Source organism: Chionomys nivalis, chromosome X, assembly GCF_950005125.1.
Source record: "Chionomys nivalis chromosome X, mChiNiv1.1, whole genome shotgun sequence".
Lineage (NCBI taxonomy): Eukaryota > Metazoa > Chordata > Mammalia > Rodentia > Cricetidae > Chionomys > Chionomys nivalis.
In genome coordinates this window covers 78,426,378-78,451,086 of record NC_080112.1, presented here as the reverse complement: position 1 = coordinate 78,451,086, position 24,709 = coordinate 78,426,378, and the positions used below count along the sequence as shown (strand labels likewise).

Genomic DNA, 24,709 nt, shown 5'->3' with positions numbered 1-24,709 from the left:
GACTGTACTCTCTTTGCAAGGAGAATGAAGTGTTCTCAAAACATGAGCGAAAGAAACTTCAAACCTGAGACCACCAGAGAAGAATCTTGACAGGTCTCAATTTGCTTCAGCTTTACTTGCTGTCCCATAAGCCACCAAGCCTTCACCAAAAGTAGCAAGTAGACTTGGCTACAATTGTAACTTGTAATCAACAGCAAACATAGTTAATTGTTCATTTTCTGTATGTTGTCTTGATTAGTGTGATTTCTAAACCTACACAGGAACTCTGAGATTTTGGCTGATTTGTTAAACCTGAAATTTTCAAAATGTGCTGAATTCTCTAGAAAGTGCTGTGTTACAGCTCTAAGGGGAAAGGTATCCTAGCAGTAAGGAGCCAAGATCAACCACAAAGTCATACCACACAACAAACCTCACATGAGAGATTTATTGGGATGGAAAAATGCAGGAGGGTGGCTGCCTCTGCTCAGACAAGAAGTAGCAGAGAACCAAGAAGAAAGCAGGGTTAATAAAGGATTTCTTTGGCAGCAAGGCTTTTCAGGGTCGAGATTTCTAGTGCTATGGAATAATCCTCTTGCACAATGTAAAGATTTGTCACTCAAATTGATTTTCTAAAACACTGACTGGCCAGTAGTCAAGCAGGAAGTATAGGTGGGGTGACCAAGCTAAGGATGATGGGAAGAAGGGTGGAGTCAGGAGCTGTCAGCCAGATGCAGAGGGAGCAGGAGATAAACGTGCCATGCTAATAAAGGTACCAACATGTGGCAGAGTGTAAATAAGAAATATGGGTTAACTTAAAATGTTAGTAACAAGCCTGAGCTATCGGCCAAGCAGTGCTAATTAATATAAGCCTCTGTGTGGCAATTTGAGAAATGGCTGCCTGGTATTTGGGAACAAATGGTTGGGGCAAGAAACTTCTTTTACATTCTAGGGTGGAGCATTGGTGGGGTTTCAAGTCCTGAGTTTGGCTGCCTCCATTTGGAGAGGCTGGGTCCAGCTGTTATGTCAGTTGGAGTGTCTTGTGGGTGGAACCTGGCAGTTGGAGATCCTCAGGGGAAGGAGCTGGCCACTCATGTGCCTCGAGTGGCTTACAAATGCCTCACCAACAGATTGTCTTTACAAGGTTGCTTTCAAGCACATTACCTTTCCACACTTGGATCTGGACCTAAAAGACACTGATGACACTAACAATTGGATCTAACCTCAAGAAATAGCAGACTACATAGAGCAGGCATGGTATCACAATCGGTAATCTGTATTTGGAAGGTACAGGAGACAGGAGGATCAAAAGTTCAGGGTCATCAGCTACATAGTAATATGTTTTGTTTTGGTTATTTTTCCTTTGTTTGTTTCTTTTGGGGTTTCTGGGGGTTTTTTTTGTTTTTTGTTTTGCCAACCCAGACTGAGATTCTGTTTTTAAAGCATATAGTCCTTTCGTTGCCTCATATTCTGCATAGTCTCAAAAGAAATTTTGCTTTATTAAGGATAATGCTAAGAGAATAAAAAGAAGAATTACAACATATAGCAGGCTTTCTTGGACCACCAGCCTCCAAATCATGACATAGAGAGGTATTATTGATTATGAATGCTCAGCCTTATCTTACGCTGTCCCACTAGATCTTAAAGCTTATTGTAACCTGTTTCTCTTCATCTACATTTTCCCTCGGGGCTTTTTTTTAAACCTTTGTTTCATTTTCCTGCTTCCTCCATGTCTGGCTGCCTGGCGGCTGCCTGGCTAACTAGCAGCTGGCTGGATGGCTGGACCCTGGAGTCTCCCTTTTTTCTCCCTCATTCTCTCTTCTTATTAAGCCTAAATTCCTCCTCCTACTTGTTCTCTCTGCTGGTCAGCCCCACCTATCCCTTTACTGCCTAGCTATTGGCTGTTCATCTTTTTATTAGACCAATCAGGTACCTTAGGCAGGCAAGGTGAAACAAATGTAACACTAGTTAAAGTAATATTCCTTAGCAACAACATGGAAGAAAATAATTGAAAACTGTATGTGGCAAAATTTCACATGTAAAATACATAAAAATCATGAGGTATATTACTAATAAAACAAACTTAAATATGAGAAAATGACTAAACAAACTCTTAAAGAGGATAAAAGGATGACAAAATGTGCACAAAATGTGTGTTGATATCATAATTTTGATCATTACATAAATACAAATTAAAATGACCAGAAGGTACCAAAACACAAAACTACTTTGGATTGATTTAAAAAGTCTGATAATAGGGCTATGAAGTAATTCGGGGCTTCAGCATTTGCCTAGCATGTGTGCAATACTGGCTGAAATATGCAGTAACATCGAAAAAGAACAGAAACAAAACTTCTGACAATACCAAGAGCTGAAGACAAAGGTTGAATATCAGGAACCTTTAAGCAAGAACATGAACAATCAATCCAGAAACACTGCAAATTCTGTATAAATAAAAAATATAATCACTGGGCTAGGCAGTAAACCCAATCCTGGCATTCACCCCTGAGAAATGAAAATTAGTATTCATACAAAAATCAGAAAATAAATGCTTTAAATACTTATAATTACAATGGCTCAGATTTGAAAATGATGAAACTGTCTACCAATGTACAGTGGTTAAATGAAGTACCTGTATAATGATGTACCACCACTCAGCTATATGACGGAGCAGGTGTTGGTGTAGACAACAACCTAGATCTCAAATACATCCAAGTCATCGAAAGAAGCCAGCATTGAAAGACTACATGTGATATGAAGCCATTTACATGAACTTATCAAAAAACTATAGCGATAATGATAGATTAGTGTTTGCCAGGCATTAGGGGTAGGCATAGCATATACCTATAAAGGAGTATCTTGAGAGATTGAGAAATGGTTCTCTATTTTAATTATAGCACTAGTTACAGAAAGCAATGCATGTGTTAAAATTCAAAGGAAACCACACACCAAAAAAGTCACTACTATAGTATAAAATTTCAAACATTAAACTTATAAAAAGACAAGTAATGTAAGTACATTTTAAGGAAAATGACAAAAATTAAAATCCATAAATGAAACAAAAGTAAGTACTGGAGATGTATGTGTCGGGGAGGGTGGATGCATGTATTTTCACCAAGCTGATTGTGAGAATTGAAGCTGACAAAGCTAAAAATACAAATATATGTAAATTCAAGTTAACTCAATTAAAAATGAACTGAAATACCTGACTAAGACATGACTCAAATGAGTATCTACAAAAGGCCATTAGGCTTATGAAAAAAAGTCCATCAAAATGAATTATTGAGAAAGTCTAAATTAAAACCACAGTGAGATGCTATCTTTAATCATGCAAGAATGAGGTTTTTCCAAAGAACAAAAATATAACAAGGGTTGAGAAAGTTGTATAGTAAGTAAAACCTTCCACACTATTGCATGTGAATGCAAATTAGTATGGCAATTATGGAAATTTTTATATATACGTGTATATATATACATATATATGCATATATATAGCTTCCTCAGAACATTAAAAATAGAACTACCCTAGTCCAGTCTGGCCTACATAGCAAGTTCTGAGACAGCAAGGATTAAATAGAGATGCCATGTCTCAAAAGAAAATAACTATCCCATGATCCAGCAGTCACCCATTGAGGCATACATGTTATTTTTGACATTTACATTAATTAATTTTCATATAAGGTTAGCATTCTTATGAGCATGCAAAGTAAAAGATTTCATTATGGAATTTGTGAATGTGTTGTATGTATGTGTTTTGTGTGTATGCATACCCTTCTGTACATGTGTGTAGAGGCAAGAGGTCATTCATTGCCAGATGCGCTCTACCTTGTATTTTGGAACAGGGTCTCCCCCTGAACCTGAACATTAAAGGCACCATGCTCTGTTTAGCCCCCATTGTAACATGGAAACTGGGGAGCTGGACTCAGGTTCACATGCTTGTGCAGTAAAAACTTAACTGAGTCATTTCCCCAACCTCACATTATGGGATTTTTTTAGAGGGAATTTTTGTTGCTTTGCTTCCTCTACTCCCTTCCCCAACCTGATTGTCCCCTTCCTCCTCCTGCTATTTCTCTTCTGCTTTTATGTCACGTGTATACCATTACCTTTTTTTTTTTTGCTTTTCTTCTTACCTCCACACATGCCCTTTTAAATGCCTCCTCCCCCCATTGTCTTTTATCTAGTTTATGACCTGTATACACACACACATTAAAAAAACAGGATCCACATGAGAAACATGAGTATTCACCTTTCTTTTCTGGATTATTGGTTAAGATAAAAATGTCCAGTCCTAACATAGAGACACACAACTGTACAAATGTGCAGAGAGTGAGACCTTGGAACACTCAGTCCTAAGTGAGATGTCTCCATCAAATCCCTCCCCTCAGGCTTCAAGGAGCTATAATGAAGAGGAGACAGAATGTAAGAGAAAGAGGAGATTGAGGACACCAAGAATACAAAGCCCTCTAAATGAACATGAGCAAAGCTCATATGACTTCAGAGAGACTGGCACAAGCCGGCCTGCACAGGTCTAAGCCAGTTTGGGTCCCAGTGCTGAGAGGGGAAGTGGACATGGTCCCCATCCCTAAGCCAGAAGCTATCTCCAGCTGACAACAGCTGGCAAAGGAAATATTAGGTCTCTCCAGCGTAGTCTCACTGGGTAGACAGACCCCATTTCTGGGCAGGCTTCATGGCCAGCTGTAGAGAGCTAAAACAAATGAACTTGATGGTATTTTTGGAGAGTTTGGAGAGTTTTGGAGAGTTTGGAGAGTTCTGTGTGTGTCGTAATACTTTGGACATTTTTTTCTTAGTGGTCTTTTGCTTGTATATTGTGGTTCTGGTTTTGTATTTTTATGGTATGTGTGCGTCTGTCTGTCTGTCTGTTGCCTGTTTGTCTACCTGACTGCCTGTGTGTTTCTAGTGCTTAGTCTCCTATTTGTCTGTTTATTTTCTAAAAGTGAGAGAAAGAAGGTGAAGTTAGATGGAAGGGAAGATGAGCATGATCTGGAAGGAGCTGCAGGAGGAGATCAGAAATATGATCGGAATATACTGCATAAAATTATTATTATTACTACAACTGTTACTATTAATTGGTTTTGAGACAGTTTCTCTGTGCGGCAGTCATGGCTGTCTTGGAACTCATTCTGGAGACCAGGGTGCCCTCAAATTCACAGAGATTCACCTGCCTCTACCTACCAAATGCTGGGATTAAAGGCGTGTGCCACCCCACCCAGCTGAAAAAATTATTTTCAATAGAAAATAAGTTATTACTAATTCCATCTAGTTTTTTGCAAATGTCATGAATTTGTTTTTCATTATGGCTGGATAAAATTCCATTTTATCCCATTTTTGATCATTTATCTGTTGATATACATCAACATATATGTTCTCACTCACATGTGAAATTTGAGCTAATGAAGTTTACAAAAGCAGAGAATAGCACCAATGGTACCAATGTATTTTTCTTACCTCTTAGATAAAATTTTGAGTTCCTTCCTCAAAAGAAAAACTATCAGGATTCTAACACCAATTTTATGCTGAGACTGGTAAGTAACTCAAGGTTTTAAAAACATATACAATATCTACACTTAACCAGTTGTAAATAAGCAAAATATAATTTAAAGGAAGCCAGTGTACCAGGCACTGTGGTACATCATATAATCCTAGCACTTGACTGACAGAAGCCTAATCATGAATTCTAGGCCTGCCTGGGGCATAGAGCATCTTCTAGTCATCCTGCACTTCAAAGCGAGATCTTGGAGACCCTGTCTCAAAAGAAAAAAATATAGGAGCCACACAGGAAGGTATTCTTATTATCAAAAATTAATAAAAACAACTCATATAAGCCTTTAGATTCATGTGAAATTAAGAAGTTCTTTAATTTGTATAAATAAAATCTGGTAATATGATGCTATGTAGAGGATCTAATTGCCTATTTCAAGTATTTCAGGGTCAAGTTATATTATCATTTGTTGGTTCCAGACACAGAAAAAACAAAAATACTTGTGAATCTAAAAAGAAAAAGAATATTTCCTTTCCTAATGAAACCAGAGCCATTCAATTGTTCCACAAATATTTATTAAGTATAGAATTATATAAACTAACAGGGGTCTTTTCGTTTGTTTTATTTGGAGAAATGGTCTCAATATGTATTCCAGGGTGCATGCAAAGTCCTTATCTTCCAGACTTTATCTCCCAAATGAACTGGGATTACAGGTATATGCCCCCATGCCTGGCATAAGCAGTGTTTTTGGTGTTAAATATACAACATTAAGCAAGGTAGTTTGCATTCTGGAACAAGTCTCTTAAGGGAGAAAGTGTAAAGAAACTTTAACATTAACCAAGATTGTATGACATCATATTTTGCTACATGTTAATTCTCATTTCATTCTTATGTACAAGACATTCAGAACAAGGATTCTCCTTACAAATTTCCTATCTACTATAGCAGAGTTTCACACATAAAGGTTGGATAGTGGCCTCTGTCACCATCTAGTCAGATAATAAGATCCTGTGTTACAGTCCAGTAGCATTCAGGAGCAGGTAATTTCCACACAGGGGCTGACAATGCCTAGAATCATTTTTTGTTACTCAGCAACCGAGTGCCACTGTCATTACAGGGGTAGAAGCCAAGGTTCTTATGAAAGAGCCTACAATGCACAGGGAATCTACACAACAAAAGGTGTCGGCAGTACCAAGCTTGGGAAAGCCTCAGATAAGTAAAAGCAAATTAACCTGGAAAGCTAATTACTCTATCTCCTAGTTTAAAAAGGCAAACAGGAGATAGAGAGGATCCAGAGATTAGCAACTGTAAGATGTTACTAGTAAGAGAAACCCTGTTTCAAAAAAAACCAAAAAAAAAAAAAAAAAAAAAAAGCTGTTACTAGCAAAGCTGCCTGGTACTCTAAATTGGTATGGGAATTACTATAGCACACAAAGCACAGAGCAGAATCACTAGTGGATACGTTTTCTGTGAATGACTGCTACAAGTTCTTCTCTCTGAGGCTTTATAAAATCAAAATCTTAATTCTCATTGTCATTAAACCCCTCTGTCTGTTAGGCACAGAGCAGCACTAAATAGAAAATGGATTCCTTTTCCACTAACAGATATGTATTTGGTTTACCGAGTCTCACCTTCTGAAGCTTCACTTAAATTCTTAGTGATACTTGCCTTTTTTTCCTATAAGATAATTCATTCCCCTGAAATGTAGCTTCCAAGGAAGAGGCAAACCAGACAGATGTGGCTTCCCTATGTACTCTTGTGATCCATGCGGTTTTGTTTTCAAAATCAAACAACAGACATTTCAAAAAGGAGATAGCAATAACATTTTATATTTTCTTAAAACTAGGGGGATTTTGAAAGTGCTCAACACATACCAAAAAAAGACAAATGGTTGGAGATAGAAGATGTGCTCATCTTTTTTGTGGCTTGAACACAATGCACACTTGGATCAAAACATCACATGGTAAAATAAGACTATGAACCAACTTCTATGCCACTAAAAAAATAATAGTTCTAAAATGAGCAATCAAAATCACATAATGAATTATACAAGACTGACTAACCATTTTTTATTGTTTTATTTTTAAAATTAAAACATTAATTACAAAAAAAACATTAATTACATTGTTTTTCCCCTTTCCATGCACCTCCTTGAATTCATGACCTCTATTTTAATTGATAAATAAATAAATGTGTGTGTGTGTATGAGTGTGGTGTGTGTGTGTGTTTATGTGTATAGTGTGTCTGTCCTACATATACAAACACAACCTGTGCATGGACTGGCTGATGTTTGCAGCCCCTTCTAGCTGCTGAGAGTCAATGATTTGCAGAATTTCAAAAGAATAGCCTAAGTACCTTCACCTATCTTCAGATATAATTTACATATTGGCCCTGCGCTTGATAGCGTATGAAACCTGCAACAGCACCGACAGAACTTTCCCATTTTGGTCTATCCCCTTGCCCTAGACAGCACTAATTAGCAATAAGAGGTTCTTCAAGAAAAGATACCTTTTTCAGTCTTACATAAACCAGGGATGTAGAGGATTTTTACTGGTGCCTCTGAAAACGTTTACTCAAGCCCAGGTGCCGTGGAAAGCCCCTGTAATCCCAGCAATGAGAGATGAAGGCAGAAGGATCAGAAGTACAAATTCACCCTTAGCAACAAAGGAATCTGAGACCAGTCTCAGCTGTCTCAAAAATAATAGATCTAGAAAGGAAGCCTCAGAGGAGAGAATAGGACTGTTCATAAAAGAGGAAGTCCCATAATGGAGAAACTTCTGGCGGAGAATGTATACCCCAGAAACCAGGAAAGGAGCACAAGAGAGTCCAGATTCCAGCCAACAAGCAGACCATGGTCTGGTTAGAACCAAACTGAAAACATGCATCCCGTGTCTGTCCTTATACATTTATATGTTTTGTTTCTTCCTTTGATTTTTGTTCCCGTAAAGCAAAATACTATGTAATACTACAAACTGCTTAGGGTGGCTGCAGAGAGTGAATGACTGTGTGCAGAAGAAATGACGACACACGGGCTGGGAGGTAAAGCTGAAAGGTCTAAGTTCATTTGAGGCAATATATTTCAAGAAACAAGATTTAAATTGCTTCCTTACCCCACGGTACTGGCTTTCATTGAAAATCTGAGGTGGCAGGGGGTACCCTGTGGCTGGTCTACTGTTCTCAGGCACGTTTTCTCTCATCCACTTCCGATTCTCTTCATTAGCTGCAATATCTTTTTCTTCAAATCCTATTTTGTTGGCTTCTAAGAAACCAAGCACATCTTGCTGTTTCTTCTTAATCTAGAGCCAAAGGGGAGGGGGAAATTGACACTGTTTAGCAAGTAACATTTATTCTTTTTCTTTTCTTTTTTTGGACTCAACAGTTTCTTAAGAACGTATATGTATATTCACATCATATAAGCATGCAGTAACAATTAATGAACAGAGAGGCCATGAATTGGAAGGAGAGTGGAGGGAATTGTGAGCTTGTTTGGCAGGAGGAAAGGGAAGGAAGCAGGGTAAAACAAAAATGACAATGTCTTAAGAAAAAGCAATGATATCATACTAAGAGGTAAAAAAAAAATCTACCTTTCAATTCTAGTGAGAGACATTTCAACAAAGTCAATGCTTCTGAGCCCACAGACATGAATTTAGACAGAGATCAAACGTGCAGTGCAGAAGATACACTTGCCGTCAACACTGGCTTGTTGATGCTGTCTCACAAGTGAAGACCCTGCAGGTCCTCTTATCCATCTAACTTGCTCCTTTTTGCACTGAAACTTCCCATGTCAAATAACACTGATCTAACTCTTGCTCTGCATATTACTAAATGAACCTTCGTCAGCAGAAATGACTCCATGTGCCTCAGAATCACTCAAGCCTCGCTTTTATGGTTCAGACCAAAATCTATAACACAGAAGAGCTAAGCCTGCCTGTATACTAAGTTTATAACATAACCTGTACTACTCATTAGTTCATAGTCTGTGCTACCTCATTAAATGATTACGTAGAGATTACGTGTTTATTTTGTCGCCTTATCACACCAAGGTAATCCTTCCTAGGTTTCACCTATGAAATGCATTTGAGAGCCTGACTTCATATACCTATGTTCATACAACTATGTTTAAAGTCACTTCTTAACATACTTGGACGATATTAAGAATATGTAAGAAAAAAGATTTTATGGAATAATACTCAAAGGACACACGAGGCAGAAGCATTTCAAAAACCTCAAATCAATATCTATTATAAAGTAGTCGTCCACGCAATGGAAACGACAATGTGGGAGAAAAAAGTCTCACATGCAAAGGCCTTCTCAATTCACATCTCCCTCCTGGATGTGTGTGGACATGCAGGGGTTATACTTTGGTTCAAAGTATTTGTGATTATGGCTACATAATTCATTTCAAATAACAAAACCCAAGAAAAGTTTCTCAATTTACTCCAGTAGAAACTAGAATTTCCGGTCCCTATTTAGGTGGAATACTAAAAGTCCTTTTAAAAAGACCAATTCTTTCCCAATAAAATGTACCACACAATTAATTTTTCTAATAGTACTATTTCTTCACTGATATATAAAATTAAACTTTCATTTCTACATGGAATACTTGAAGAAAAACTATGACTGAGAGTCAATAAGTACAAGCATCTAGTGCACTAATATACTCGCAGGAAGGCTCAACACAGTGGCTTCCAACCTTTGCCACATAACTGGAGAGTTCAGGCAACATGAAACGTATCAAGTAATTTGTGAACTCTTAGCCTATTTCTAGATGTCAGTAGATATAAAATGTGGTACTTTCAGGAACCTAGAATGTCAACAATAAGAATTAGCCAGCCCTGGCAGATTATCATCCGAAACTGTTCCTAGCAATTACTGAATAGTATGTATTCCTTAGATCCATCTTTAGTGATGAACAAAGCATTTTACCAGAGTCTCTATGTCTAAAGAAAAGCAGCAAATTACAATCTACTGGGAGAGCTAAGACATAGACATAAGCTCAACTGTAACACACTGAGCTGCTAAGAAAACAGTGCAGGACGGTTAAGTGAGAAGTGGCCAGTGAATGACAAAGCTATGAGAAACCGAGAGCAAACACTAGGAGCTATTATCGGTGCCTTTAGGCAAAATGTAATAACCGCAGAACCAATGAAAGAGTCTCTACCTGGCTTCATGTTTTTAGTCAAAGAAGGTGAACTTAGTAAAGATGAATAGAACTGGGGTTTGGAAGAGCAATTGCCTTGCAAGCAACGGATTCTAAATTTTTACCGAGAAACGGAGTCTTTTTTTAAATAGCTGAGCTTGAAAGAGTTGGCTTTTTGGATGGAGCCTATTCCCTATGGTGGGATGCCTTGCTCAGCCTTGATACAGGGGGGAGGGCCTTGGTCCTGCCTCAACTCTAGATGCCAGACTTTGTTGACTCCCAAAGGGAGTTTTTACCCTTTCTGAGGAGTGGATGGGAGGTTGGGTGCAGCAGGAGGAGGGGAGGGAGGGGGAACTGTAGTTGGTATGTAAAATGAAAAAAAAAAAACTTAAACAAAAATTTAAAAAAAAAATCCTGAACATGATGGCACTCACATGTGATCCCAGCACTGGGGAGACAGAGATGGGCAGATCCCTGGGGCTCACTCATCTATTTGTGAACTATGAGACAGTGTGGGACTGCTCTTAAAAACAAGGCAGATAGGGAAAACACACACACACACACACACACACGCTGGCCAGCTATGAAAATTTAGCCCCAAAGTGACAACACATTGCACTTAAACCAAACTGAAGGCTTAGTAGGACAGGATAAGCTTGGTAATGTGCTCCATTTCTGTTACTACATTTCTTATAAATGACTGAAATCTACAAATGAATAACAATGAATAGTTAATAAACAATTGAATAATAAATAAATAAATAAACAAACAAACAATTGTGTGGTTAAATATTTCCTTCTCAGACAAATTCAAATTTGTAACAGTCAACTCCCTCATCTACAAATTCAGATATAAAATTCTCTCTAGTTGGTTCTGTTTGTTCACAGGAAGGGCAACCCAACAACAAAAAGTCTGCCTTTGCCTACCTGTGCTAAGGGTTTAACAGTGCATGGAAATGAAGGAACGGCAGTAAGAGCTCCCTTTCCTCGCTTGGTTCACTGCATTTTCAAAGTACGCAGGTCACAATCAGACATGTAAATAAAACCCACAATGCATACTAGTTTACAACGATGCAACAATTTTGAGGGAAGGTGAGTAGTAAGAATTCCCTATGCCAAGAGCAAGCCAATTAGCAAGCTAAGGATTTCACTGAGCGACTCTGCCTCAGTGATCAAGGTAGAGGAGAACAGATGAGGACGAGTCCCAACAGCCACGTCAGGCCTCTACATGCATGCACACACATGTGCATGTGTGCCTACACTCGGCCAAAAACATGCGAAAAACACATATGCACCCCGCACATAAACATACACACAAAATAGAGGAATATGAGAGCGAGGGAGGGAGGGAGGGATGGGGGGTGGGAGGGAGGCAGGGAGGGAGGGAAAGAAAGAATTCATGTGTTTAGGCAGAGTGGTCCATGCCTATAATTCAATCACTTAAGAAGGCTAAGCCAAAGGATCACTGGGTTTTGAGGCTAGCCTGGGTTAGCAGTTGGGATTTTTGCCTAGAATTCTCACCTTATAAGTTCTAAATGCCATGTGGTAAAGGTACAGAAAATGCTTTGCTATGTAATTCCAAGAAGTAATTCCTAAGCCTTTCTTTATTATTATTCTTTATTAATGGTCATTTAAGAAGGGAGACTACTACTTTACTGTGGAACAATCATTGTACACTGTAAAAATGTATTGTTCTCATTGTTAATAAAAAGCTCATTGGTTGATAGCTAGGCAGGATTTTCGGGGCATAGAGAATGCTGGGAAGATGGAGGGCAGAGTCATAGGAGTTGCCAGCCAAACAAAAAGAAAGGAGGACATGTAGAAGAGGTAAAAGCCGTGAGCTTTGGGCAGCACATAGATTAATAGAAATGGGCTAATTTAAATTGTAAGAGCTAGTTAGTAATAAGTCTGAGCTATTGGCTGAGCATTTATAATTAATATCAAGTCTCCCTGTCTGTTATTTGGGAACTGGTGGGTGGTAAAGAAAAGTCGGCCTACATTGCTTGCCCCCACTAATGCCATTCTAACATATTCATCCAACTCCATTCCCTGTGTGAAGATCTCTCTCAGTAGGATCTCTACAGTCTCCTTCTGACTTCAAGAAGTCTACTTTACCTAACATGGAGCAGTCCCACCGTATCCACATAGCATTAGGCTCCTGTTCATCACTGAGACTGTACATAAGATTGAGTTTTCATATACTCTATTTTTTCTGGAATGTGCATAACCATAATAAAGTGTAGGTTATACATTAGGCACAGTAAGAGAGCAATAAGAATTAATAATAAAATATAACCATTACAACAATATAATAAAAGTTATGTAAATGTGCTCTCTTTCACCTAGCACACCCAAAGGGTAATGCATAGAGCATGGGTGTGCTGGACAGAGATTGCTCACACCCTGGCTGAGACAAACAGGATGGCATGAGATCTCATCACATTACTCTGGATTACAATTTAAATTTTATGAGCTATTATTTCTGGATTCGTCAATATTTTGGACTGTGGTTTGTCACAAATAGCTAGAAAATAAAATCATAGAAAATAGGGGGTGGGCCATTGGTGATGGTGTTTGCCAATCATTTCATGCATTGATGTTATAGTCCTTTGGTGAGCTGATAAGGCACCTGGGCATAGGTAACATGCTTTTAACTTCTCTCTTCCAATGTACTTAGTGCATTGTACTTAGTGTACTTAGTAACTTAGTAATAACAAAGTTAATGTTAAGTACTTAATTATCTACTATAATTTTACTCTAGGTTTAAGCACAACCAAACAGCATGTTTTTATTTTTTTTAATTTAAATCAAATTTAATTTGTAAATTATCTTCAATTCACAGAAATAGAGTTCCCATTCATCTGATAGTCAGTTTCCACTGTTACTGACATCTCACCTTGAAGAAGTACATCGGTCATTAAGTAAAGACTAGTCAGATCAGATATCACCACTTTTTCCTATAATGCCATGTTTCTGCTCCCTTTCAGGACAACATATCATATTCAGTCATCATGTCTCCTTAGTTTCCTTTGTGACAGTTTCTCAGACAATTTTCCCCACTATTGTGGCAATTTTGCAGCACACTGGTCAGATATAAAGGATGAACAACTTTCTCATTCAACCACTCCACAGCACACCTGCTAAGAACATAATTTACTAGGGAGGTACTGTCTTTGATTGCTTGGTAAGTCGAATATGTGTCAGGTTTTTGTGGAGGTCCAAAAATGTGAGCTTATTTCCACCTTGTTTAAAGGTCAGAGAGTTTGAGGTTGCTCAAAGTTGTTGACAACAAGTGTGGCTACGCACCCTGACCTAGGGTGCGGTTACTTGGTGTTTTGGACATTAAGATGGCCTGTACAGGTAGATCCACTCCACCCTGACCAAAGATCAGAGAAGTCAAGCGTACTTCTGATCCCCCTTTTGAAGAATCAGAGGAGGTTTGACCTAGGGAGTGGCTGCCTTCAGAATACTTGGTCTAGGATGGGTTCACTGCCTAAATAACAGAATACTTTGCTCAAGAATAAATGACTTGATGTCTCACGTTTGAAGCAATTAACTGTTCTAGTTACATTTTGTATCATGTTAAAGCAGCCTTTTGTCTTCTCCCCCTGTTGTACTGGGGTATAAAAGTGTATGGAATATCAAGCGGGGGGGGGCACATTTCAGTGTTCACTGGAGCTCCCCCTCGTACTATCGCATCTGTTTCATTATTTTCACTCATGTGCTCATTCTCCTATTTTTCTAATCCCCATGGCCTTACCCTGGTAAGTGGTATGCTTGTTGAAGTTGGCTCCCCAAAGGTTTCTTCCTGACTTTTTCCTTTCGATATTGTGTACTTTCCCCCTTTCCACACTATGTATTTGGAAGTTAGTAAGAATAGCCTACACTCGAATAAAGTATTCTAAAACTCCAACTTCATAGTGAAAATCTGACAGTACTTCTCAGTCAGAGAGCCTGGGAAATTCAAGAAATATCAGCTGGCTATAATTAGCAACATATAAAAGATTACTGTAAAGTGATATACATCCATCTTTGAGGTTAAATATGGTGGCTTTCTCATAATTCAGTTTTTATTTGAAAATGTGTCTTCAGCTGGGTGATGGTAGTGCACATCTTTAATCCCAGCATGTGAGATACAGAGGCAGGTGGATTTAAAGTAAGTTTAAGACCAGCCTGGTCTACAAAGTGAGTTCCAGGACACCCAGGACTATTACACAGAAAAACCCTGTCTCAAAAACAAAAACAGAAAAAAATGTGTGTTCAAAAAAAAATCCTTGGATTATACACCTCAGATATCGTATTAATCAAATTCGAGTGACTGGTACTTTAAAAACTAATTAGAGACATTCATTTATATTAGCAGAGTTTAGTTATGCCTCAGTCACCTTTTTCAGTATAAGCTACTCCACCTATTCTTGAAGTAGTGCTCCCTGTGAAATGCAAAATATGCCAACCTACATTCCTTTTACGCCAACATACATTCCTTCTAGCTGGACTTCTTGTACACAGAGAGATACTGGTAATGATCACTGTTTGCATACAGATTTTCCTCCATCCTTATATTTCCCAAAATAACACTTGCAAGTCCTAGAACAAAACTGATGAAAAGTGTGCACCTTCCCACATCTCCGGAGTTCTATAATGTCCCTAAATTCTAACACAGTCCACATCAAGGAGATTGAAGCTGTTCTAAGCAAAAACACAGAAAGCATAAAGTCCAAAAGTTTTACAAGATTTAGAGCTTCTTGTCTTAAAAGCTATGATTTCACTTGACTAGAGAGAAACTTTGGACTATCAGAAAGTGCTCCCTGCTATTATTTCCAAACTGACCAGATTTCAAGTTGCAGGTATTCAAAAAAGCCTTGGAGAAATGAAAGAGATGGCTCCGTAGTTAGTACTACTGGCTCCTCTTGCAGAGGTCCTGAGTTCATGCCCCAGCACCCATATGGTGGCTCAAAACCACAAGTAACTCAAGTTCCAGGTGGAGATCCAACAACTGGAGTTCTTCTGGACTCTACAGATGCCAGGCGGTCATGTAGTGCACAGACACACATGCACGCAAAAGACCCATACACATAAAATAAAGCAAAATAAATAAGTAAATTGTTTGGAGTCGGATTTGGCTTCTTATTCCGATCAATACTAGTCATCATTGTAAATAGCAATTAAGTGAAAGCTAACATAGCTAGTGCTTCATATGTATTTTTTTTTTGCTAGATCTTCACACTACCCTGTAGTGTAGATATCCTGATTTTCACGTTATGGATTAGATTAGTGAGGTTCAAAGAGGTTAAGGAAATTTACCAAAATTCATAAAACAAGTACATGAAAGAACTAAAATTCAAATTTAGGTATCCTTTAACAGCAAAACTTACACTATTTCACTACATTTGCCAGTCTTCTCTCATTTTACCTTCTACATTTATTTTCTTAAGAAATTCTTAGGCCAGCAATATGACTTATTGGGTAGATACTTGCAGCCATGCCAGACAGCCTGAGTTTGAATCTCAGGTCCCACATGGTGGAGAGAATCAAGCTCCACACGCTGTTCTCTGATATTTACACATGCATGATAGATGGATAGATAGATAGATAGATAGATAGATAGATAGATAGATAGATAGATAGATAGATAGATAGATAGATAGATTATACTCAGGAAGCAGAGGCAGGTAGATATGAGTTTGAGGCCAGCTTGGTCTATGAGAGCTACTTCTAGGACAGGCTTCAAAACTACAGAGGAAACCCTGCCCCGGAAAAAAAACAAACAAACAAACAAACAAAAAGAAAAGAAATCTTATAAAGAGTAATACTCCCTGGCATAGCGGCATGCAAGTGATAGTCCCAGGTACCTGAGAAACTGAAGGGTGACAACCGCATGAGCCTAGGACTTGAGACCAGCCTGGGCAGCATAGTGGGAGACACTATCCCAAAAGTATTACTTTTTTATGTGTTCTTTTTATATGTTAATTGCAAATTTCATATATAGAGTTTAATTTTATTGTTCAAATGAACAAATTTCCATAGCATTCAAATTTTAAAAAAAAAAATCTGAAATACACACTTCCAACTCAGGATCCTCTAATGGTAGAAAGGGTTCAATATTTGACCCTGTCTGGTAATGTTATAGGGTTACCAGTTAATTGAAAATGTTACTCTTAAATACAATTTAGGCCTCAAAGTCACTTACTGCTTTTATACAATAAAAAAAAAGCATTATGCCTGCAGTAGTGGCACAAACCTTTAAGCCCAGCACCTGGGAGGCAGAAGCAGGCAGATCTCTGTGATTTGGAAGCCAGCCTGGTTTACAGAGTGAGTTCCAGGACAGCCAGGGCTGTTACACAGAGAACCCTTGTCTCAAAAAATCAAAATCAAAACCAAAAAATAAATAAATACAATTAAATAATAATAATAGCAATTTTCTAGAACCTGGGGGAAATTATAATTATAAAATACAAATCCTAAACTAAACCTTTAATCCAAGTCTGGCATGACGCTGCTTCAGGAAAGTCGATGAACTAAGACAAGAATAGTAAGGGGAAAGCCCAACTACGCTGAATGAGCTAGCACTAGGCTGTGCGCATCGGGTCCCTTTTGGCACTGCACCACATGTAAGCTCGTTGTAAAGTATAATGTGATAATTACTATTTATCAAGCATTTCCTATGAACCAGGCACTGTGATAAGCTCTTTACATGTTTATTTTATTTTATTCTCGCCATAATCTTCTGAAGCAGCTGGTATTATTTTCATTCCAGACAGTCTGACAAAGAAACTAATGCTCAGATGGATTAAGGAACTTGTTCCAAATCACATACTTGTCCAATCTCTGCCAGAGTAAAAATCACCACTTAGAAACTAAGTATACAGAATAACAAATAATGTACCGCCATGCTTGGTGCCTCCCGCTAATTAGATCATCTGTTGACTTACTGAAGTTGTCTTGAGCACAGATGTGGCTCATAATAATTTTTGTATCATTCTTCATTTCAAAGCCTGGTCTAAAGTAACAGCAAGAAAACCTGGAGATTATTCGTAGTGTCATTTTTGTTTATTTTTGAGATTGGAATTTAATTACAACATTTTTCTCTTTAAGTTTTTTGTTGTTGCTGCTCTTATTTTGCAGTGCTGAGGATCAAACTCGGGGTCGCATGGACCATATGCAAGTATTCTATCATTGAAGCACGTCACTATCCCTTACAGCATTTTTTTTTGAGACAGGGTATCAATATATGGCCCACACTGACCTCCAACGTATGATCTTCATGCCTCAGTCTCCTGAGTCCTGGCATTAGAGACATGTACCACCATTCCCCAGCTCCCCAAGACATTTATGCACAGTGTTAGTGGCTTGTGCCTATCGGTTTCTGCAGGAAATGGATGTCCTATGAATCATATTGCCTGCATATAAAGCCATCTCTTTTGAAATCTTTTTCATGGGCAAGGACAAATGCAAGTGTAAAATGAAGAGCATTGTGACATGCTTCCATAGAAGTGTCATGGACTTATGACTACACCAGACGACAGGAAATGACTAGGCAGAGGAAACAGGGTTAACAGGTGCCCTAGGCTATTCTTGCAACTCTGGGAATATTCTTAAAGAAAAACCCTTCCTTCAAATGAATCACACTGTTAGCAGCAACTATGAAAGCTCAACAATTGGAGCCACTGCTATTCTAACATTACAGATCTTCCATTCAAAAATTCTGGACTAGTGCTGCACAAAGATTTTTAAAATAAACCTGCTCATCTCAGCTCCCACTCTCCTGCCTTAATCACTATTATTAAGAACTCAGCAGAATGGTTTTCTGTGTAGATTTCAATCCTCTTTAGGAGAATAGCATCATGATAATAGAATAAAGAAGGGAATTTGAATGGTTATAAGGAGCACTAAGAACAACAAAATGATGATCTTCTAAAAAAAAAAAAGGCTTTTCATCTTATCCCTTTCTCTATGTAACAGATTCCAGCAGCAAGGAAACTGTGTCCTAAGGTCACTTCCTGCTAATGCTGCAGGGCGTCTAACTCCGGTCAGACAAAGTCACCAGGCAGCCTTCCCATATAAGGATAAGCAAAAACACAAATCCTTAACAGCTGATGTGAAGTCACAGGGCAGGCATATGAGAACCAAATATGGTAGCTAAAATCTGCAGCACACAAGATGCCTTTTTAAAAGAGAAGGCTGGAACCATCAACCCTATCAGCTCTTGAATCACAAGAAAAGCAATATTGTTAACAAGATAACAACTATTACCCAGTCTACAGTGTGTCATATTAGCTGGCCACCTTTGCTTTTTCCTTTTCTACTGGCAGGCTATTGTGAAATGTGTGGCCAAGGGGTATGCATATAATATCAGAATGCTGTATCTGAGTGAGTAATTCATTCAATCTACCTCCTCCGAAAGAAGCAAATAAGATTTCTCAAGTGTCTCAGGAAACTAGCTCTGTCCCACTACAGGAAAAGCTCACTGTGACCAGGGGAAAAAAATCTCCAGATATAACATAATTCAATAAGGCTAAGTCCTGAGGGGATGCATGTTCTCTTCACCTACAGGTAAAGCCAGACTGAGAGAGCTGCTGCATGGCCCTAAAGAGGGCGTAACACCCGCATTCCTGTCCAGCAAAGCAAGAGGCTGAAAGAGCACGCACAGGCATCATCTTGATTTTCAGTGATCGTAGTGTTCCAATTTGTATGAGCAAACGTGCTGCCGGTGCTGAAGGTGGTTAATTCAGAAAAAGTCCAGTAAAATCAAAAGTTTTCTCCCGGTGTGTGGTAAACAGCTATGGAAACATTCATAATTCTTAATCTTGTGATTTTGTGTTCAGATTCCTTGTTTAAGTAAATAAAAGAGGGCAAAAGTATGTGCCTGAAGAAACTGGCTGTGATATTCTGGTGAATTTTGGTATGTGTTTCTTTTCAACAGTAAAGGTTTGGAACTTTTCTGCATATATAGTCATTCAGACTTAAGGAAATGGTTGTGATGTGGTTACTTGAAAGAATACTGTATGCACACTGGAACACACTGCACACAAGCACGTGCTGTATGATTATGTAGCAACATGGGAAAAAATCTACAGCATCAAAAGGAAAATCTAAAAAATCATATATCTTGCAATTTCAGCTGTGAGAAGCAAAAAAAGAAAAAAAAAAGAAAAAGAAAAGATTGGTTGGTTGGTTGGTTGGTTGGTTGGTTGGTTGGTTGGTTGGTTGGTTCGAGACAGGGTTTCTCTGTAGCTTTGGGACCTGTCCTGAAACTAACTCTTGCAGACCAAGCTGGCCTCAAACTCATAAAGATATAGCTGCCTTTGCCTCCCAAGTGCTGGGATTAAAGGCGTGCACCACCACCACCCAGCCAAAGGTATATTCTTAAAAGACAAGCAAGATTTGAAAGGGTATTATGTGTTCATTCCTCAGAAACCGTACAGAGATATGCTTCTGGGTTGAATCCCTTCCTCTGAGGGAGGGAGAACTTCTTGTTTATCATCCAGAGAATATGACAAAGGTGACAGGATGTCACTGTAATGTTATGCTCGATAAGGTTTTCTTTACAAGACTCACACTGGAGTCTCCTTTGTTTACAATGAAGGAAACAAGTTCCAGAGTCTCAAGAAAATGAATTCTATCAACAAGCACATGAACATGGAAGTGGATTCGGCCTTAGTGCAGCCTCCCAGTCAGAAGGCAGGACTAGCTCACACCTTGACTGCAGAGAATTCAACCCAATACTTCAGCCCCACAGGCACCATCATATAATGAATAGATGTTGATTTAAGATGAAAATGACAATAATCCGCTCTATGGCACAAAAAAACAATACAGGACCAAACTAACTTGGCTTTGAATCTCTCAGAGAATGTCTACCTATTGTGTATGTCTGAGCAAGTTGATTAACCCCCTGAGTCTCAAATTCACCATGTTTGTTGTTGATGATGATTATAATAATAATAATACTCACCTCTCAGAAATGTTGCAAAAAAATCATACATAAGAAAAGCTATGAGCCTATTTCATTACCTACTAGACAATTAGCTAGGTTGTCACTTAGCTGAGACCTTGTCTATTTTGCTCAGCGTATTTTCAAGAGCTACTTATTTGACTCAGATTATTTTATAAATATGTGATAAGGAATTAATAAATGAATGAAAGTAAGCTCAAATGTGTGTGTGTGTGTGAGAGAGAGAGAGAGAGAGAGAGAGAGAGAGAGAGAGGAGAGAGAGAGAATATCTCATCATGTAGCTCTGGCTGTCCTCTGTGTGTGTGTGTGAGAGAGAGAGAGAGAGAGAGAGAGAGAGAGAGAGAGAGAGAGAGGAGAGAGAGAATATCTCATCATGTAGCTCTGGCTGTCCTCTCTGTGTATGTGTGTGTGTGTGTGTGTGTGTGAGAGAGAGAGAGAGAGAGAGAGAGAGAGAGAGAGAGAGAGAGAAAGAGAGAGAGAGAGAGAGGAGAGAGAATATCTCATCATGTAGCTCTGGCTGTCCTGTGTGTGTGTGTGTGTGTGTGTGAGAGAGAGAGAGAGAGAGAGAGAGAGAGAGAGAGAGAGAGAGAGAGAGAATGAGAGACAATCACTGCCCTTAAGGTTTTAAACCATAATGAATGACTCCATGGTGAAAAGGCCACAATACAGGAAAAATCGCATCTAGGGTTTTATATGTGTAGATGAGGAATCAGACTTTGGAACCAAACATAATACAATTTATATGTAGAACTCAATAAAACCTTTCCAAAGATGCTGTCAGTACCAATACAAAAAAACTACGCATGAGGATGTAAGCTGTTAAAAAGGGAGCAATGGGGTTGCTAGCAAGCTACTTACTGTAAGGCAAATGATATGTGCCCTGCTGGGCAAATGCCTGAGCTATATCACAGGGCTCTGAGAAGCAAAAGCCCAGGAAAAGTCTGACGGATCACTGTGCAACCAAATTCTCTTTCTGAAGCTTTGAAAAATTACAATGAAACTCCTAAAGTACAAGGGTCAGAAGTTGTGTAATTTAAAGAACCATCCACAAGGTAGTTGGAACAAGACTCTATCAGAAAGCTGACTAGAATTTAAATGTTATCAAACATTACTGTTGATAAACAAAACAATTCTTAAACTTCAAAGTCAATCATCACATAAAAATTACCTAGCCATGTTATAAAATTGCTACATTTTCTTAAATTGGCTGTTTTGTGGCAATTTACTCCAAAAGGAAAAGAACTGCCACTCCCAGCTTGAAGGTAAGTAAGCAAAAGTAGAGAGTTCCTAAGTCAATCTGAATCTCCATCCTCAAAGACCACCAGTCAATTTTTCACTGGTAAAATTCCACGAACATTTATGTCTGAGAAGAGGTAACAGAAAACATTGTGAAATAACAAGGAGTTCGAAAGTCATTGCCTTAACCTCAAAAAGTTCCCTAAACCGTTCTGTGAATAATAGAACTAATACCAATAATAGCCACAGAGCCATATACAAATTCTCAGAAATGCAGTTCTGAATGATTGTCCCCTGAAAGGAAATTAGCCACTATCCTTTTGTCCGGAGGGAAAGGAAGGCGCCTTCATAGTTGTCGCACTACAGCACTGCGCTTTAAGCCATGTAAAATACTTTCCTATACACGAAATCTGTCCCAATATAATAACCATAGTTTAAGATATTAACTTTTTCAAGCTCAAAAGCAGTATTATGGTAGAAAGAAAATCAGAGGCAAAACAGAATAAGATTGAAGGACATTTGAACAATTGATAATTGAACAATCAAGCCAAGATAGACAGCATCTCAGTCAACTCACTCCGGAAAACCATCAAATGCAGGAACAAATTACAGTCTTTTGCCATCATGATTAAATCCCTACAAATGGGTCACAATTCCAAATCCATTTTTTTGTTGTTATTGTTTGGGTTTTTGCTTGTTTGCAAGGCAAGATTTTGGTATCCCTCCCTCGCTGGCCTAGTGATTGCAATGTAAAGCGGGTCGTCTTAAACTCACTAAGATGCTACCTTAGCCTCAGGGAGGAAAAAATGCTAGGATTAAAGTTATGCATAAGCAGGCCTGTCTGGCTTTCAGTTCAATTTTTATAATTCAATTTATTTATCCTTGATCATTACTATTTAAATGCCCAATAGGGAGGGACCTCAAATCTCTGTATACATTTTATAATTCAATAATATCTGCAAGTACTTCTTTCTGATTTTGTATATTACGTGTCCAACATTGCCAATAATGAAAACCTTGCCTAGCTAAAAAGCAAGTCATTTTTCATTATTTATTTTTGGTTTTTAATCACAGAATTTTTTTGTACAAGGAAAAATTTAGAAGCTGCTGCCCAAGTCAAAAGTCCTCCTCGGGTGTAGTTGGTTTAAGGTAAAGGAGTTCACGTGGCTCTATGCAAACATTTGACAGTGTAATTTGTTTTCCTCTTAAAAGAAACTTGTTAGAAATCTCCACAGGGATATATATATTGATAAATGTTTAACAATCTAATTTTTTTATTTCAATGCTTCTTCAAGACCACACAAGCTAAGTTGGGAACAACTATAGGTCTAGTTACACACACACACACACACACACACACACACACATGCACACACATGCACACATGCACCGAGGTATGCACAAACAGAAAAAAAAAACGGACTGGAGATCTTATTCAGTTGGCAGAGTGTTTGCCTAGCACTGGAAGGTAAAGGCAAGAGGATGGAGGGGCGGGGTTAAGGTCATGCTGAACCACACAACCAATCAGGAGCCAGTTTGGGATATGTGGGATCCTGTCTCAGAGAAGAAAAAAAAAGCACTCAGTATGTCCAAAGTCATTCTCCCTATGCTTTTCTCCGGAAATAATTGCTAAATACATACAAATTGGCGCTGAATCTCTGTCATATTTCTCATACTTCAAAGGCATTTGCGCAGAAAGCACTTTTAAACAAACATAAAATACCAAGTACTCTTTTTTATGACTATCATAGCTACAGTATTGGTGAACTATGTCAACAACTGGTGAGGGACTATCATTACAAAGCGAATAAAAAGACTTTACTTCCACACACCAGAAAATACTGTTCTTATGATGGCCCATTCACTTGCTGTAGGAAAAAGGGCAAGTCTGAAGCCTGAGCTGAACAGAGTGCCCCGATGACAGTCCAGAGAGCACCACAAATGTCCTCCCACACTCAGGCCAATAAAACATATTCCAAGCTGTCCAGCTGAGAAGAGCTGCCTTATAGCGCCTAATTAGTTAAGCAAGACCAGAAGCAAATGGTCCAGAAAGTGAGTCAGCTAGTAGATAAAGAGGGCTAAGACCAAAGAAGTCCGGGCACTATACCTGCAAACTTTGTGCAATGTAGTGGCTGGCGTAGTTATGTGGCCTATGACTATCAAAAATGACAGCATGTCCAGCAATAAGTACTACTGGCAAAAGTACTGAAGGGTCTGAAACTTTATCCTATTTATTACCAAGTAAGCCTGTCATAATTTTTAAGGTGCTGTAAGAAAACAGAGAATGCCCAAGACTACAGTATTTAGAACACCAGTATTTCCTTGTACCTCTTTCCTGTTCTACAGGCGACAAACACGGTCCAACAAAGAGACCTGTGTTGTTTAGAATGAGCAGTGAGCAAACATACCCTTTGCTCTGGAGGGAATCACAGTATGTTTTAATGGCGTCTGGATGTATAAGAAGAGAATGCTGAAACCAGTGGCTCTGCCCACAAGCTGTGCAGCAAAGCAAGAGATCAACAAAGGCTACTGTTGCCAACAACTGCCACTCACAATATACTTTGGCTATAAAATAGCTTCTCATTCTTGTCTTACAGGTTCTCCAAGGTGAAGCTAATCTGGGAATCAAATGCTCTGTTGGATGATGAAAGCCTATAATTTTACCACCTGGTTAAGCAGAAACACTGTGGGAGTTAATTTGTACAACAATTCAATTAAAAAATATAAATCATGAATGCTTCAAAAATTCATGGAGAAGACTTAACTTTTTACCTCCAGACATAACGCATTCACTCAACAGACCCTTGTAAGGTGTTTATTCATGAAATCAATTCTTGTGAGATATGTTACTTTAATTTTTCTTACTCCTAAACCAAATCTCTGGATGAGCCAAAAGACGAAA

At 38.6% G+C, this 24,709-nt stretch overlaps 1 protein-coding gene across 1 annotated transcript in view; it reads right to left on the bottom strand.

Moving 5' to 3' along the window:
- Sh3bgrl (SH3 domain binding glutamate rich protein like) overlaps window positions 1-24,709 on the bottom strand; it is an 82,161-nt gene that overhangs the window by 11,238 nt on the left and 46,214 nt on the right. Inside the window, exon 2 of the mRNA XM_057760584.1 lies at window positions 8,587-8,772. Coding sequence (XP_057616567.1) covers window positions 8,587-8,772 — 186 coding nt within the window. The remainder of the gene's footprint in view (window positions 1-8,586; window positions 8,773-24,709) is intronic.